Source organism: Phoenix dactylifera, chromosome 11 (genome assembly GCF_009389715.1).
Source record: "Phoenix dactylifera cultivar Barhee BC4 chromosome 11, palm_55x_up_171113_PBpolish2nd_filt_p, whole genome shotgun sequence".
NCBI lineage: Eukaryota > Viridiplantae > Streptophyta > Magnoliopsida > Arecales > Arecaceae > Phoenix > Phoenix dactylifera.
In genome coordinates this window covers 9,522,507-9,542,013 of record NC_052402.1, presented here as the reverse complement: position 1 = coordinate 9,542,013, position 19,507 = coordinate 9,522,507, and the positions used below count along the sequence as shown (strand labels likewise).

Genomic DNA, 19,507 nt, shown 5'->3' with positions numbered 1-19,507 from the left:
AGCGAATAGCTGGCTAACCCGATGCAGAATTATAAGTAGGGCTGCAAATGGGTCGGATCGGGTCGGATCCTAGGTGACCCCGATCCGACCCGGTTGCATGTTCGGGTTCTAATTTTGGACCCAGAAATGACCCGGTTGAAAGACGGGTCAGGTCGGGTCCATTACCTACCCCGACTAGGGCTGCAAATGGGTTGGGTCGACTCGTGACCCGACCCGCTTAAGACCCGACCCGACCCGACCCGAATTTTAGGACTCGCGGGGCCTGGTCGGGTCCTAAATTTGGACCCGTTCTATTTTTTGGGTCGGGTCGGGTCCGCCCAATTTCGACCCACACCCCGACCCGACCCGACCCAATTTTTTTGGATCAATTTTTTAAGACATGCAGGCCTGCAGGGGCAGTAGGGCCATTGGGCCGCAGTGCTAGGCCCGCAACCCGCAAGGAAAGTAGAAACGGATGATATATAAATCATCCGCTTCACCGAATCACCGCTTGGACCCGACGGGTCATTCAGGTCGGGTCGGGTCGATATATAAACCCGTATATAAACCCAAATTTATCTGTCATTTCATGAGAAAATAGATCGTATATAAACCCGTCCTCTTACAGAATATCACAAGTTATGCAAAAAAAAAAAAACCACAGCACTGCTCAAAACCAGATCAAGGAAGACTTTAGCAGAGAGAATGTCGTGCATATAAAATCTTGAAAACTATGATTAGATCTAAAATAAAAGTGCAAACTAGGTTAGATCTCACAGATTGGTAGAAAATAAAACAAGTAGGCCCAAATGATGCTCCCCAAGTGTGGCACGCCCCTCCTCCAAATCTCCCGCCTATCCCCGACGACCCCCACCTCTCCCTCTCCCTCTCCCTCAAGTCTGGCGTCGTTGCCCTGTTACAAGATAAGCCCCCTTCGCCGGAACCTCCTCCCGGCCTATGCTAAAAAAAATACGGAGGACTGGAGGAGGGACATACATTGGGACGCTGAAGAATGGGAAGAGGGAGATCCGCGGAATGGGGAGCCGAAAGTCAGGAGATCTAGGGCACCGAGCACGGAAGTGGTCTACTCTTCTCCAAATGATCCTCCGCCGCAGCTGAAGATCTAGGGCACAGCCGCATGGGAGATCTAGGGCACCGAGCACGGAAGCGGTCTACTCCTCGTCTCCTCCAAATGATCCTCCGCCGCAGCTCAAGAGTCAAGAACTAGGGCACGGCCGCACGGGAGCGAAAAAGGGAGGAAGGGGTCCAAGCGGTGACTCGGTGAAGCGGATGATTTATATATAGGGCTGGAAGTGGGCCGGGCCGGGTCGGTGACTTCACACAGTGGGCTGCTGTTTCATTCAGAACTTCTGAGCCTACGGGCATAAAGATATCAAATATGTGAATGAAAGCTCTTTTCTTTCACTTTTGTGGTGCATCGAGAATGTACAGGCACCAAAATCCGTCTACATATGCTGGATACAAGATTATTTATCATTCCGAACATTTATAGATTTAACTCTTATAAAACTCGATAATCCATCTAGGCATGCTGGAAACAATTTATCCTCAGTTTTATTATACTTGATTGTTCCAAGGCCATAATTTAAATACATGCAAATTGAAGGAAAAAAATCTTCAATCAGCCAACTATGAAACTTGTTGGAATATATGTTCCTATATTCTTCTAATATTACAAGCATATTCTTTTCTGAAAAGGAGAAAACATTAAAGGAAATTGATATCCAACCATCCGCCATCCGAAAGCCCTCAAATCGCGATGGGGGTGAAAGCCCTCAGATCGCGATGGGGCCTGGGGGTGAGAACGGTCGACGAGCTTGGACGGTCGAAGAGCCCTCAGATCTAGGGTTTCACCACTTCGCCGAGCTTGGACGGTCGACGACGACGGCTGGCAACCAGCGACGAGCCGACAAGAAGAAGCGGAGAAACCCTAGCTCCACGCCTCCGCCGCTCGTCCGCCCTGCGCCTCTGCAAATCCCAACCAAAACGAAGAAGATCATTCGTAATCGTACCTCAAAACCTAGCTTCGCCGACAATAGGATGGTCGGGACTCCTCTTCACCACTTCGCCGAGCTTGGACGGTCGACGATGACGACGACGACCAGAGAAACCCTAGCTCCACGCCTCGTCGCCTCCACCGCTCGTCCGCTCCGCCTCTGCAAATCCCTCGGGCAAATGGCACCAGGCGTTTAGGTTTAGCCGCGATTCGGACGATTAGGATTTAGCCTTTAGGGCATTCGGCCTGCGATTCGGGCTGGAAATGGGCCCGGGCTTGGACGGGCCCGGGCCGGGCCAATGAAATACCCGAGCCCGGCCCGAAATAGATTTGGGCTGCATCATTCAGCCCGAGCCCGGCCCGAAATGCACTGAGCCTAGCCCATAGCCCGGCCCACGGGCGGCCCGACCCGATGGGCTTCGGGCCGACCCGAGCCCACTTCCAGGCCTATTTATATATCATCCGTTTCTACTTTCCTTGCGGGCTGTGGGCCTAGCACTGCGGCCCAATGGCCCTGCTGCCCCTGCAGGCCTGCATGTCTTAAAAAATTGATGCAAAAAAATTGGGTCGGGTCGGGTCGGATCGGGGTGCGGGTCGGAATTGGGCAGAACCGACCCGATCCGAAAAATAGAACGGGTCCAAATTTAGGATCCGACCGGCCCCGCGGGTCCTAAAATTCGGGTCGGGTCGGGTCTTAAGCGAGTCGGGTCGGGTCTTAAGCGGGTCGACCCAACCCATTTGTAGCCCTAATTATAAGTCAGATCGACTCCTGAGCACTTATTCAATTGGGTTGGGCCCTCTCTCTCCAAATACCCATTAGGGATCGTTCTTTGATGAGCCAACTTTTCTATTAACCAACTTATCTATGTTCTTATCCTTCTCTAAATGAATAAGTTATCTTTCCATAGATAGCATTTACTTATGAAATAGAGAAAAAATCTTACTCACCTAGAAGATGGGTAAGTCATTTTCCTATCGGCAGAAAAATAACTTTTTTTTAGTCCTAAAATACCTCTTACACTTTAATAATACAATAATATAATAATATACTCTATTATATTATTATTATATTATAGAATAATATATAATATGACATAACATTATATATAATAATATTATATATGATATAATATATTCTATATATTATATTATGTTATATATTATACGATACATAAATATATTTCTATATTATATTATATTTATATTATATTATATTGTGATTATATAATAATATGTTATTATTATAATATAACATAATAAATAATATCATTATAAAATATATGATTATTATTATAATACCATATATTATAATATATTTTATTACAATATATTATATTATATTATATTATATAGTACAATATATTATTGATATTATATTATATATAATATAATGCAATGTAATATTATTATATATAATAAAGGGTATTGCAAAAAATATGGATAGATTCTAACAACTCACTCGAAAAAGCAGTAATGCAAAAGAACATACATAATAGATTTTGGAGCCAATTTCCCCTACATAAAAGAATATGGATAAATTATTTTCATGTCTAAATGTTGCTTTGGAAATAAAAAAATATAGATTTCTGAATAACTTTTGAACCCTCAAAAGAGCAGGCACTTAGTAGGCTCTGCTGGCACATAGTGTTAGAGCACCTCCTGTCTCCCCCCCCCAAAAAAAAATCTCAGGTTTCTTTTGTGTATTGTAGACGGAATTTATTGCAAAGATTTTGAGTGTGTTAAATAACTTGAAAAATTGTCTGGACCCATTAACTTGATGAATATCTGATTATAACCTAATATCCAAACTAAGCCCAAGATAAGATGGCATTTTACATGTATTTGGTGTATTACAACCATCGGAGGCAAGAGTACTACAGCTGGCTAGCCATATCTTATATGTAGTTCTTATGCTATAGCTATAGAAGGCAAGAAGCCGTTGACCATATATGGCAAATATCATATCTCTAAATATCATATCTCTATGCCAAGTTCTTTAGTAAGAATATCTGCCCTTTGACATGAGAAGAGACAAATTATGTTTTGAGTAATCCCAGCTTGAAGTATCTCATGAATATTAATTTCTACACGTTTTGTCCACTCAAGATATATAGAATCAAGCTGCTATACGAAATGCAGCTTGAGTATCACGAGAAACTGATTGTGGATGAGGTATCCCAAATCATGAAGCAAATATAATAGCCATGCGACTTGCAAGTAGCATTAGCTATAGGGCAATATTCAGTTTTATCAAAGAATCGTGACGCAATGTGCTGCTTTTTAGTTTGCCATGTTTAAAGATTTTAACTATTAGAACGAGATCTAATAAATAGATCAATTCATAGCATATATACCTTTAATAACTCTTACGAACCTTTGGAACAAAAGCATTGGTGATGTCTCGACCTTTGGTCTTTTACTTTAAGGACCTCATGCTGTCCCAATGAACAGGTCTACGTCTGCTTAAAAGATGCAAGGTTACCGACCAGCAAGAACCTCTAAACAGAGTCATCATATAAGACCATTAATCCTTCCATCAACTGCTTTCTACGAGGATATTCTCTCTTCTTTGTACTCTTTACTTTTTCTTAATCTGGCAGAATGTATATATGTTAGAGCTATATAAAATGCCGTTTTTACCCAAAAAAAACCTGCTGTCAACTGGCTTGTTCACCGTCCCGTGCAACATACATAGTTCATGCAACCGATGATGCCATTCATATTTCATGATAATCATTCCTTCTAATAACAAGTTACCATTCATTTTTTAATTAGCCAGCTGAAGAGTGGATTGTCAACTGCAAGAGGAGTGGATTGTCGCTGAAGGCACTGACATTATAAATCTCCTGTCATCTTGAATCACATAATCCATAGCATATTTAAAATGGCCCTTAGACAAGCATGATTCCCCAGCCATCCGTTTTGTTCATGCTTGTCACCTTACCTGTGCACACGCAGGAAGCAATTGCTGACATGAGAAAAATTGCAAAGTTAGATACCGTTTACATGTAATGGTTTCTTTTAAGGCTGGTCCAAATAGCATCAATCTTAGTGGATCGACATCCCTAAATCAGAAGATCAACATACGCAACCATGAAACAATAATTTAGGTTGCTGCTTCACATGGCAGCGCAGGTGAGAATGCCGGCTGAGGCTCCATGAAGAGAGAAAAGGTCATAGAGACCAGATTATGGCTAAGATCATAATTATGCCAGTAAATGATGAGGGGATCTATTATTTTATAATTTGCTCAAACTCCTATTCAGTTGAGTGCTTGAAATGAAATCCAAATATGCCTCTGCAGATGATACCAATGATATTATCCTGGATCGAAGACACAAAGCTGGTAATTAGTGGCTCACATAAGCTAAGAGCTAGTAGATGCTCAGATCATACTAGAGAGAGGCGGATCCCACATGAACAAGCAACTTGGTACATGCCCTGGTAAGGAACTTATCATACTCAAAATGGGAAGTACAAGTAATTCATTAAGGTTCAAGAAGAAAGAAAACACATCATTACATGTTTATGATGTCTGAATAAAATAGCACTTTAAGGGGGAATTTCTCGTGCAATAATGGTTCACATAAAAGATTCTGGTGCTTGCTGACCAACATGAAGCTTGAGTTGCACATCATCCTCTCACTGAGTTGCAGAAAATACTTTGAAGAACCTCCTAGAGGTTAGTTTTGCACCTCCGTCTCTTTCTTAACCAGGTATCTGTTTAAAAAACAGTCATAACATGAATAAATGCCAAAGACCACAAGACCACAAAAGAACTAGCAATTTTCTTAAATTTTCATTCCAAGAACAGAGAAATGCACATTTTCAATTTATTGACCCTGCACAAAATCACTAAGTTAACGATGTGAATTGATTTATTTCCTGACCAGATTAATGTATCATCAAGTCGGTACCTAATGTTAAGCATTTTGTAGCACTGTATATGAGATACACATTAAGAGGTCACCAATTTAGACCATTTCAAATTAAGGCTTTTACCAAAAAAACAGCCTGTCATGCACCTAACACCCTTTTTTTGTCAGACATGATTATGAATATCAATGTTTGTTTGATGTAGTAGTAAGCAGTAAGATATGGGCTTGCCGGGCAAAACAAACCATGAATTAACAAGCAACTACAAAGCATAAGATGATGACAAGCAGAGTTTCTTAAAACTCAAAAAACATCCATCAATAAAAGTACCACGTAAGAGGCTACAACCATCCCAAGGCTGCTATACTGAGTTGTTAGCAGGAGCCTAAACAAGATTCATGTCATAGCAGTACCAAACAACACAAACAATAATCCACGGGTACCACAAAACCCTGGTTCAATGTGTTAAGCAATCTCCCAAAGTAAACAAAATAGCAACTTATCTATACGAGGTCAAAGAAGCATCCAGGTAAAGGCCTTTCAGTAATTTTCAGATACAGAGCCAAGTAAATTCCCCAGAAAACTTCAGAGCAACGTTCTTACCCTTGGGCTTTTGCCCAACGAGAAAGCTGATAAAGCTGAACAGATTCGTTAGAGACATGGCAAGCTAGAAGCAGGTAATTTCGTGGCTGCACCATCCATGCAAACCTCATGAAGAGCCCTGAATACACACACATGGCTGCGAAACCAAATTGACAATTACTCTAGGTCAGCTAATGGAAAAATGAAAAATCATAATCTTCTAACCCAAGTAACTAGTTAACCTGCAGTCATGTTGCCAGAGATCATTTCTGGAGGCTTCTGCATATCAACCAAACCCTGAAAAAGCAGAGCCACAAAAACAATTTCACAAACCAATCAAGTTATACAATTATATAATGAACAGGTCAGAACATGAATAGAAAAGAGATAAAGGTTTTCATCATAAAAGAACAAAAAAGAAAGAACACATATGGTTGGAACACCAGTACACAGTGATCAAGAATTAGTCAAAAAACTATACAGTATGAGCAGCAAAGTTACAGGGTATCTTCACAATTGACAGCCAAGTTGAATGATTTCAAAAGCAGATATGACCGACTTGCATCGAGTGAGAGCCACCACAGTCAGCTGTCAGAACAACTCAAAAGAATGATAATTTTAAACAGCCGATTGGAAGTATCTGACTTCACTGTGGTGACAAACTTCAAATTAATTATGCACCAAAAAATGAAAAGACTAATGAATTTTAGCATAAAATTTTCTCTTTATAGCTATTTTCTATGTCCCGCATGATGCAAATAAGGTCTATAAAATACAAATAACTCGTTTCAGTAACATTAGACCTGCTGAGGATAATAGTTACTTTTCATCCATATAACATGGAAAAATGTATACCCGATACACATAATACAACAAGCAAATGGAAGCTCTCATTGCATATTTTTTCCCAAATATTTATTTCTAAGTAAAATAACTTAAAACTTTTATTTTTTTCTTCTTTTCTTCTCTCTTTTCATATTCAGCCTATAATTTGGTTTCTGCAAATGTAGTTCCACTCTTAGTGACTGACTAATTACTTGTTCAATTAACTAAATTTTTTAGAGACGAGTTATTTTTTTCATTGTTTTTACCTTCTGCAGAAGAATTTATAAAGTTTGACCAGTAGTTTATTATTATCATGAGTTAGGCTGGTCTATTGTCGTAAATATGTAGGGCCAAACACTTCAAAATTTTTTAACATCAGATTCAGATTTGGACAGCTCAAATTTTATAAGAAAAGAAAACAAAATAAAGGAAAGAGAATTGTTTCTAATTCCACGATGTATCCCTCCCCCACTCTGGCTTTTTGCATCTAGTTTGCACCCCACTCTCTTGTCTCTCTCTCTCTCTCTCTCTCTCTCTCTCACCCCCTCTCAATAGACAAATCCATCAACCTCCTATAAACAATCAACCAATCATTGGCACCATTAAACTCCAACCAATTGTTGCCTGACTACACATACCTACAGAGAACTCCCCACCCCCTACCCCTTCTCTGTTCTCTCTCTCCCTCCCCCCCTCTCTTTCTCTACCCTGTGCTCGAATACTGCCAGTGGTATCACTCGCTACAGCCCACTGTGGCCAATATCCACCACCTCGAGTGCCTGCCAGCAGACATCGTTTGAATATTGTCTTGGGTACCATCACCAGAGTCATTTAAGTCACTGTCTAAGATATATCTTCTATTTGAGGATCCTACCCCAACTCACTGACAGGCAGCAGCTTTGCGCCCCTCCCTCTCTCCTCACACAACTTCTCCCCCCATGAGCCACTGCTCTAGCAGTGCACTCTCTGCCCTTCGGCGGATCAACCATATTACCAACTGTCATCACACAAAGAAAGCTCCCATTCCACTATCTGGCCATTACCTGTCTCTCTTTGCCCCCAAGTCAACCAACTGCCACTATTCACAGACACCATCACCCCTACCTATAGCTGCCCTGTAGTGCTTGATTGCTTGCAGAGAAGCTTCCCCACCTTGGCTGAGTTATCTCCCGGCTAATTGAAGTGGATCCGACCTTTATCAGATGATCGGTGATTCAGCTACTGGTATCGATCTTCAGATGAAAGAGATGGATGAAGAGGGAAAAGAGCTTGATCCAACCACAACCTTCCATTGCTCTAGCCAGGGTTTGAAAACTCCATTATGGTTTTGGGCTAGGTATGTGGAGTTTCGGTGACTTTAAAAATTTTGCTCCAAGTTTTGGAGTTTCGCTCAAAAAATCTATAGAAAATTCATAAAAAAGAAAAAAATAGGAAAACAAAAGAAATCAAGAAGATTATTCCAGAACATTTTAGATATAGCTTCTTCATTGTATAGTTTCCACAATATTAGGCTGAATTAGATATTTGCATTTACGTCAAATTTATGTGTGTATACGTAATTGACTTCTCGAACTTAAGTTATTTGAGAATTCATTTTACTCAGTCGAACTAGAACTCATAAATATAACGAATTTGAGCATTTCTAATGTTTTTGTGTTTAAGTAAATATTTAATCATATGCCTCTAGTTATAGATATTAAATTCATTTTGAAAATGTTATTTTTATGATATTTTGAATCTAGTTGTTTGCGAGCATTTCTTCGAAGGCCTCGACCTCTCAAAGGTTAAATCTATTATCTATCTCCTCTTTTTAAACTAAAAAAAAAGAGAAACTTTTGAAAATATATATTATATAGCCTATATACTTAAATAAGGCATCTAAGGCTAGTTTTGACTGAAATTGGCCAAAACTGGAATGATATTGGTCAATTTCGACAGAAAGTAACTGAAATTGCCGAGATTGACCAAAATCCAAAACTAAGGTTCAACTTCAATTAAACTTAAAACCTAGGCTATAGTGTCCTCTATTAGCTAGTGCCATAGAAAAGGGAAAATAGGAAGTGGAAAGAGGAACTGAAGAGGATATGTTAATTTAGCGGTGTGATCACTAGCATCAACACTATCTATGTAGGAAGATAGGCAGTGTTACCTAGACGCTCAGCATGGTGCAAAGTGTCCAAGTGTCCTCAAGCGTCAGACATGGCAATCTCCAAAAATCTAGGCAAGGAGACATAATATATAATATATATAATGTGTGTGCGGGCGCATGTGCATATACACAAGTATTAGTATGTATCTATATATATAGTGTGTTTATGTCTCTTGAATCTTATGCAACAAAAGAGAGAAACTTATATGCTATTTAACAAATAAATTAATGGAATAGCCATGAGTTTGCAAGTTGTTAATTTATTTTCTAGGTTCATTTAAATTTGTTGAGATACCTAAAATGATAACCAACCATGATATATGTGTATTTAAAATATAATGATATTTCGCTTAAAGTGTTCATATAGGATATAGCTGTGATAACTTTAAATACATAGGGATACTTTGCTTAAAGCATCCATAAAATCTTGATAACTTTATATTAGAAATATAAGAACATTTCGCTAAGTATCCAGAAAGAAAAACTTAAGGACACTTCATTGCAAGTGTGTTTAGCACTTAAAACTAAGAGCCCCTTGCATGACACTCTAAAAAAAGTGCCAAGCATCAGAAACCTTGTTCATTTCAGTAGGACACCTCAAAGTGGAGCATCCAATTGTGTCTTATCATGTCCTACCATGTCCAAGTGTCCAAAAGTGTTAGACACTTCTAGATAGGTTAAAAATGGAGTGTCAAGATAACCCATTACACAGGGAAGCCACCAATGAGGTAGGCTCTATAGTAGCAAGAGGAGGGGGTGGGCACAATAAGGGAAGAAGGAGAATGAAAACCACTTGTGTGAGATATGAATACAGGCAGTTTTGACATTGTAAAGAAATTATCTTCACACAAATCTTACAGCAAAGCCAATGACCAAAAAAAAAAGTTATGAGTATATGAAGCCATTTGCTCTTTAAAGCAGCCCATCCTAACTCAAATTATCATTATTATTTCAACATTGACAAATAAAGTATCTATTTGGAAATAATGATTGCATCTAATATATGGCATTGCCGGTTCTTTTGAATCTTTGATACTTGTATTCATCTGAACTAGTTTAGGTTTAGTTTATAATGTGTTACCACCCATAGTCTAAAAGGACTTTGGAGGATACAAGTTATAACCAGACATATCAATTTGCAAGTGTACAATCTAAAAGGCACATAAGTAAGAGGAATAAGCATCTCAAAAATGCAAAGTTAGCCCATAAAATGAACTAATTTTCAAACAATTGAATATTGCTTGATATATGCTTTGAGAAACCATGAATAAATTACTGACAATGTAGCTTTAAATTGTTACAAAATGCAGATCCAAATCTTCTATGCCTCTACTTGTCAGGAAAAAAAACAGCCATCAGTTTATAGCTTTGTCTAATGGAAGCAAAAACTAGTTGTATGAATCTGATAGCCAACAAACAATACAACTTCAAAACAATTCAATGTTCCAATCCAGTAGCTTACAATGCCTATAACCCCATCTATGCTGCACAGACTTGGTTACCGGAGCTGGATGTGAAAACATGTCTAAGTTCCAAATTCTTCTGTTTTTTAAGGATTTCTTGTTATTCATACCAATGTATCTCACCACATTCACGTAAGGGGCAGGTTTTGGTAGATGGGTAAGCCAAAGTGTTAGGGTTACATAGCTCTCAACCAACAATCTACAAACAAAAGTCCATAAAGTAATATAATGTGCAAATATTAAATTTAGAGTATTATTTATTTTTCAAGGAGCAAAGAATAAGATGATGTCATGCATTTTTTTTCTCACTTAAAAGTGCTCATTTTAATACAATGCCGCAATTTTTTTTTCCTTTGTCCAGTCTTTACAGAAACATGCTGAGAATAAAGAAAGAAACTATAAAAATATAACCAACACGAGAAGTCAGGAATCATACAGCTACAACGAAGCCCCAATTGGCAACAGGTCCCCAGAAATGAGTTGTCTTGGGGCCCACAGGGCTGTTCCAAAAAGCTTTTAAGGCCGCCATTGCAGTAAATGAGCTTCAATACCTGCTTGTTATTGCGATTATAAATTTAGAAAGAGAACCGACATCTTAACATTAGAACCCTCTAGAGGCAGAGACAATGTCATACACAAAACTTAGCATCCAAAGGCCCTTCTCTTAGAACCAGGACATTGTTTCCTCAAGAATTGTTATCTGAATCGTTGGTAATGGATAAGCTAGTGTAATGCACAAAACATGTAACATAAGATTAAAAAACATTTAATAAAATGTTAAAAATGCATTATAAATTAAACTTCACTTGATCAAGCAAATCTGTGACAATATCTGGAACTTGAGTGTGATGTGTCAGAGTAACACAGGGAGGGAGTTTCCAGGAAAAGTTCAGTTAGATAAACTGAATGCATATCGGGATCCGGTAAGGAGCTAGTACTCTACTAACATCGTGTAAAGCTTAGGAAATATATATATATATATATATATTTAACTCAAGCAAAAAGTTTCACAAAGATAATTAAAAAGCACATTAAAATATAAACTTCATGCAGCACGGATTCTTAATATAAACAGCAGTATGACAATAGCTTCAAACATAACTGATTAATTGCATGAAAGCAGGGTACTCTGAGTTACAGGTGATGTGATGACATATAGATATTGTGCCTATACGAATGGAACAGTGCTTCAGTTAGAATCTTTGGCTTCTGAGTTGTGTCTCAAGGATGTATGACACCCTATATTGAAATTTAGCACCTTCCTCTTTTTACACTCTTCCAAATCTAGGGGAATTTCAACAGTTGTTTCCTAGCTGCATGAACATTCTGCAACCAATAATGTAGTGTCTTCTGTCCACCAATGGCCTTCTATGTTCATGCTAGGCCCCTCTCTCTTACTTTAAATTACCTTGGTCGATAATCAGGATTAAAGCTTAGCGGCGTGACATTAGGTTGAGAGCTGACTATAAAACTGGCTCAATTCTTCCATGGAGCTTCATCACTTAAGAGTTTCCACGTTTTGACAGCAAAAAGGTCTTGGATAATGATAAAGACGATGATGATAACAACGAGGATTTTTTCTTTACATAGAAAAGATTTACTGAAAAGACATATCATTAGACATTTTGGGCACCAAAGAACAAAACCAGGAAACCAACATGGAAGCGCAAGGTCAACAACAACTGATCATTTGATATTCTTTCTCAATAGATACCCATCATTTCGTGTCAACAGGCATTTCATCAATGATGATACCTCAACTAGTAGTAACTTCTTCGAATTTGATCAACATATGGGCAAATCGTCAAGAATCCCAGCAGCTCTATGCACAGGGATAAGACTGGAACCTTTTTCGACATGAGTCCCACTTAAAAGTAGGCCATGTGCACTCTCCAATATTTCCATAAGGATCTCAGCTTTGCTTCATATAAAGTGTTCGAGCATGCTAATGCAAGTAATACGAAGAAAATTCCTTTGCTGGTCAGGATACCTCAAGAACTTCAGATTTAATTCCAACATATAGAATATCTAGCATAAAGGAATAACCGGACCATTTCCACACTAAGAAGAAGCCTAATTAGAGCTTTTCCTGAACGCCCATGCATACAACTTTCAAAACAAATTATGGACCATTTCACAAACATGCGCATGATCTGGTTTGGTTATTAACATAAACCGCCGCCCCACCACATAATCTTGTAATGCCAGAATGCATGAAATGTGCTGCCAGCATAACCACCTAATTCAGTCTTGGTGTTCGAACAACCTCGGTGCCGATCATATCAAAAACATAAAAATTGTCGTTTCTAACATTATGGTCTTCTTTTCAGAGCGTCGTTACCGATGAAAGACAAAGTAAAATAAAATAAACATCTAGAGTCGGAATCATTGAATACACGACAACTACGAAACAAGATTGAAGCAAGACCAAATAGCAAGAAAAGCAAAAAATATCAATCTGTGTTCGAAGAGCTACCAGTGGGCTTTGAGGAGATGAGCCGAACTGAAGAGTCGGACGCGTCCGGGGGCAAGGTGGATCGAAAATCGCCGGTGCCCGAAACTAGAATCGGTTAGTGATGGGGATGAGAGTTCGGGAGAAGGAGAGAAAGGGTGTAGAAGATGAGAATGGAACTCCCCAAGATCCGGGCGACAGGAAGAGATCCGGTCGCCACAGGGGAGAAGAGCCGAAGCCAAGAACCAAGGGTTCGAGGATCGGAGGTCGCCGGCACCGGAGACCCGATCGGATTGGGGGATGAGAGATCCAGAGAGGGAGAGGGGCGAGAGAGAGGGAGAGGAAGTGGTTAGTTGACGGAGGAATTGGGTCGGGTGGAAATTAAAAGAGCCGTTCTCGTGCGGCTCAGCCCAACCAACCCATCCAGTGTTGGACTTGTTCCATTGGATTAATTTACAAAAATACCCTTCTAAAAATTGGAAATTACATAAATACTCTTTTAAAATTTATATTATTTTTGTACCTTCAAAAAAAAACTATTTTTGCACAAATATAGCTAATATCACGATTTTTCTAACACCGTTAATAAAAACTATATTTATTTTAATTAAATATAAAATAAAATTTTGAAATTACTTTTTTATCTTTCATCATGATCGTTTTATAAATATTTTTTTTGCATATCTATACATTAAGAATATTTTAATCATTTTAATTTGAAACCGTTAATTTTTAGATGATGTGGGTAAATATGCAAAAAATAAAGATAAAAAATGACAAAATAGTAAAACAAGTGTTTTACGATGGTATACATGTAAATATTATTTTTGAAAAGGTATTCATACAAAATTCGATATTTAGAAGGATATTCATGCAAAATTCTCGTACGGCTCAGCCCAACCAATCCATCCGATCTTGGACTTATTCCATTTGCTCCTCACTATTTTAATAATTATTCATAAATTTCAAAGATATTATTATATTTATGGTGATAATACGCGATACCTGATCTTAGTGGTTAAACTAATAAAATGCAGAAGGATACAGCAGAAATCATATGTTGTGCTTTATGCCGAAGCCTTTCTATTAACAAGGATAGCATTTCGTGTGCCATGCAAATCATTGATCCACCTGAGGCCATCAATTATTTATGATGATGGAAGCTTGATGGATGGCTGTGATCATGAAATTTCATTTGTTGTGCAGATGATCGAGCTAATCGGAGCCATCAGTGGTTTAAGATGATGGATGGTTGATGAATGGCTGCGACCATGATCATGTTTATCTTGAAACATCCAGACGCAGAGAGTTTTGAGGTTCCAAAATTTCTATATAATAGCATAGTATAAAATAATTGATAGTTTACAATAACCTTAAGTAACATAATTTTCATAAAGATTGATTTACCACCTAACTTATGTTTTATTTCAAGATAAGAGAGACTTAACACCTCTTTTTTTTTTTTTTTTACTTTTAGAGCAAATGGTATTCAACATTCTAAACTAGTGCATCGTAATAATATAACATCACCACATCTTGTCATTTATGAAGGCCCTTTCAGCTTTTTCTCTTAGGAACATGGTGCTGGTATAATGAGGGCATGAACCTATTTTGGCCATCGACAACCCGTAGGATCGTATACTTCCTTCATGATGGACGCCTATTTTGACGACAGAGTGGGTACCTAGCTTGCTTGTGTGTGGGACCCATGTAACAATTATTTTTTTTTAAAGCCACAATTGGATTTATTATAAATACATCAATAGAAATTAGAAGATAAAATATAAAAAAAAATCAAAAGAAATATATGTTACAGCAGCATCAATTTTTTTTCTAATATTGAATGTTAATCTCGAGTTTTGGGGAGTGATCCAATTTCTACAAATCAGATGAACATCAAGCTTACTCATGTAAGAGAAGAGCAAAGTGTCCCCCGGTTTCAAAGCAATCTCCTTATACATCTAGAAGAGTCGACTCTTCTCATGGTGATAATCTTTTGTAGAACAGCACACTATCTAGAGTAGATTGAATGGATCGACTCAAGATCCAAAACAAACACCGAATTTCAAAAAATATGTGCAGAAAATTGCAAGAAGAAAATAATAGTGGAAGAAAAAATTTGGAAAAAAAAATAAATTTATTCAAAATAAAATAAAAGCTAAAATAATAAGTTCAGTTCCTCTCATAAAGAAGCCTTCCTTCTCTCTAAAATGCCTTACCTTACCAAAAATAATTCTCTCTCTCTCTAACCAAAAAGAAATTCTCTCTAACTCTTCATGCAGCTCTCTCTCTCTCTCTCTCCTTAATTTATAAAACTACACTCTCTCCTGTTACAAAATAAAAATATCAATATCTCATACTAAAAAGCAAAAACATTAATATTCCACTCTAACTAAAAAATAAACTTAAATATGTTAAGCCTAGGATCAACCTAACTAAAATAGCCAGCACAAAAAGGACAGACTATTCCGGCTAGAATTAGAATAAGAAACAAGGTAAACTAGGAATAAAATCTTAGTACAAGTAGAACATGCAATGGACTTCCAACATTTCTCCTTATTGTGAAGTTCATGCCGACAATGTTGCACTTGTCAATGTCGTGAAATGCCATAGCAACCATTGCTAATGTTACAACAATAACAACAACATCCAATCACTTATTGAACTATATAATTCGCTCTTCAAGTAATTTTTGTTTGTGATATTTTATCTTGCTAAAATTTAACTAGATGACTGCAAAAATATCTTATGCTTTCTTTGGCCCCTTTACAACCTGAATATAGAGATATTTTTTTATCAATTGAAACTTGTATAATCCACATCATCCTTCTAGATTTCAAATTTCATTTTCTTCTTGTAAGGGCATTATTGAGAGTATCTATTGTTATCATCTATATTTCATCCAAGATATTTCACAAATCTTGTCCTATGAAATAAGACTCAACAATAAACTTTGAAATTGGACAATAAGTGTTGTTTAACTTATTGAGAGAAGCGATAGTAGCAAAAGCAGTCATATTGACGCTAGTGAGGTCAAGCATATCGAACCTGTTGAGAGAGATGGTAGTAGCAACAATTATGATGATTCGTCTCTTAAATTATCAAAATAAAAGTCAACACACTCGCACCACCGCAAAATAAATTACTGGAAGCTCTTCAACCATATCAAGCTACAAACACAAAAATCACCAACAAAGCCGCATACCACTTGTCTATACTTCAACCTTGCTTTAATACCATATAGAACAGTGTAGTCAATCTACTCTAGGTACCTTGCCATTCTATCTCTTTCACACCAGTTTTGGACAATTCCAGATTCATCTCTATCTCATATTTGGATAAAAAGTTAAGATACACATGTTTAAATTATAAAAATCTATCTACATTTTGATTATGATGAAATTATAGAAGGATATTGGAAACTACAACATGGACCGGCATTCTTGCTCCCTCCCTCTCTCTCTCTCTCTCTCTCTCTCTTATTTTAAAATCATGGATCTTTCATTCCAAATAAGGCAAACATCTCTCTCCATAACTTAAGGTAAAACCAAATAACAACACATTTTCATCCATAACTTCCTCATTTCTTCCAAGAGTTCATTTGGTTGGAAGTAATCTAGCATCAGAATATAAATCCCATGTCACATCATCATATTTGGTATGAAAAGAGGATGAGAGAGATAATAAAATAATGGTAAATTCCATACTGAGTGGAGATAATTTCAAATTATTAATGCTTGATAGAAACACCCCACTTATAGTATATTACTATCATATTAATATTTATATATTAATATGTATTTATTATTTATATTAATATAATATATATTTACAACATATAATTGCTATAATATAATTATCTATTGATATTAGTTATTTATATTAATTATTATAATCAATACATACTTATACTAATTATTTATATTTATAATTAATATAAAACTTGCAATATAATAAATATATTAATCATTAATATACTAATGGACATAATAATTTCAATAAATATATTATTTATTCTTATTAATATATTAGAATACAGTGACTATTATTTGTAAAAAATAATATAATTCATATATTAATATATAAACTAATAAATAATTAATATTTATCAATAAACTAGTATATATCAAAATTTATTTACAATAAGAAATATTTTTCTGCTTATGTATAATTATTTTAAAATATTTATTACCTCATAAATATATTTTAATATTCGAAATGGCCTATATATAAGTAATTTTATCACCAAGTCGGTAGGCATTGCCGACTTTTAGAGATTAAATTTCCCTCCCTAAATTAGAGGCCCTGCCCCTTCCTCCCGTTGCTTGGGTCTTGGTCTCGTTTCTCCCCTTTGTTGTCTTCTTGGCGACGACGAGCGTGGTGACGATTGTGGCATCGTCCTTGCCCATGGCTTCCTTGGGTCGGTACTCGTGCATCAATATCTGCACCGTAGATGACGAGAACGACGGCGAGAAGGTACGGAGGCGCCATTGCTGGGGGCCCGATAAGCGATCCATGCCCACTTCTCTATTTTCTTGCTTTCTCTTTTAGATTCGAGGTCCTCTTGGTCTCGTTTCTCCCCTTTTTCTAGGCTTTCTTCGTGGCGACGACGAGCATGGTGACGATCGTGGCATCGTCCTTGTCCATGGCTTCCTTGGGTCGGTCCTCCTGCATCAATATCTGCACCGTAGATGACGAGAACGACGGCGAGAAGGTACGGAGACGCCATCGCTGGGGACCCGATAAGCGATCCATGCCCACTTCTCTATTTTCTTGCTTTCTCTTTTAGATTCGAGGTCCTCTTGGTCTCGTTTCTCCCTTTTTTCTAGGCTTTCTTCGTGGCGACGACGAGCATGGTGACGATCGTGGCATCGTCCTTGGCCATGGCTTCTTTGGGTCGGTCCTCGTGCATCAATATCTGCACTGTAGATGACGAGAACGACGGCGAGAAGGTACGGAGACGCCATCGCTGGGGACCCGATAAGCGATCCATGCCCACTTCTCTATTTTCTTGCTTTCTCTTTTAGATTCGAGGTCCTCTTGGTCTCGTTTCTCCCCTTTTTCTAGGCTTTCTTCGTGGCTACGACGAGCATGGTGACGATCGTGGCATCGTCCTTGTCCATGGCTTCTTTGGGTCGGTCCTCGTGCATCAATATCTGCACCGTAGATGACGAGAACGACGGCAAGAAGGTGCGGAGGAGCCATCGCTGGAGACACGATAAGCGATCCTTGCCCACTTCTGTATTTTCTTGCTTTCTCTTTTAGATTCGAGATGGTTCTTGATTTCTAGTTGGGTTTTGTCGTTATATTAGTTAATTTCTCCAATTCCTATTTTCGTTCGTGTTCTTTGAATACTTCGTGGTTCTTGATTTATAGTTCAAGATTTTGGTGTTATTTAGTGATAGTTTTCTGGATTGTAGATATGTTTCTTGATTTTGGGTCCGGATTTGATGTTATAGGTTGATTTCACTGTTATTTTGTGCCTAGCTTATCTGTAGGGTTTTAGTTTTGTCAGATTCTAGGTCTGGATCTTGCTTTAAGTGATTTTTTGATTTTCTTGCATTTTGATCATCTTTTATGTCCTACTACTGGTTGATGATGGGGATTTTTTAATAATTTGTAACACGGTTAATAATTTTCAAAGGAGGGATTTCTTTGATCTTCGTAGGTTGACCTTTTGTAGATTCTTCAGTTTTGGTTATGGTGATGCTAATGAAAAGATGAAATTTTTGTTCCTTCTCTGTAGTTTCCTGGGATCAATATTTGGAAAATAAGTGAAGCATCTGTTTCTTTGGGATTATCTACTGCCATGTGGTTTCTTCAGAAACTGAAGCATTTGGCATTTTTTGTCTTTTTGAAATGGAAATCTGGATGCTTAATCATTGTCTGTTTTTAGGATTATCTGGAACTTACCAGTTTTCTTGAATTCTTTTTCTTTTTGAAATCTAAAATATGTTATCGGTTTCTCTCTTGCATCTTTTATTAGTTTTCAAATCTTGTTAGAGAGTGGATCCGGCTTTTGCTTAATTATACTTGTAGATCGGCTGTTGGTTATGAATATCTGGTAATGTAAGTCAATTGATGCTTTATTTTTTGTGTGTCTATTGAAGCTTCTATGATTGTTTAAGTTTTCTCTATTATTAAATTTTGGATTAATGGGTAGA

The 19,507-nt window shown here is 37.7% G+C and overlaps 1 protein-coding gene across 2 annotated transcripts; it reads right to left on the bottom strand.

Annotated features, from left to right (window-relative positions):
* Nucleotides 1-5,413: 5,413 nt before the first annotated feature.
* LOC103703293 (mitochondrial pyruvate carrier 1) lies at nt 5,414-13,724 on the bottom strand. Of its 2 annotated transcripts, XM_008786101.4 has the most exons (5): nt 13,368-13,720; nt 11,328-11,442; nt 6,697-6,751; nt 6,476-6,611; nt 5,414-5,716 (listed from the first exon to the last, which is right to left on the bottom strand). In XM_008786101.4, exons 2-5 carry the CDS (start codon nt 11,418-11,420, stop codon nt 5,680-5,682), a joined length of 321 nt encoding a protein of 106 aa, XP_008784323.1. In that variant the 5' UTR covers nt 11,421-11,442; nt 13,368-13,720; the 3' UTR covers nt 5,414-5,679. The 2 variants fall into 2 exon arrangements, with proteins under 2 accessions (XP_008784323.1, XP_008784324.1); XM_008786102.3 differs by lacking the exon at nt 5,414-5,716 and having other exon boundaries at nt 6,472-6,611; nt 13,368-13,724.
* Nucleotides 13,725-19,507: the final 5,783 nt, after the last annotated feature.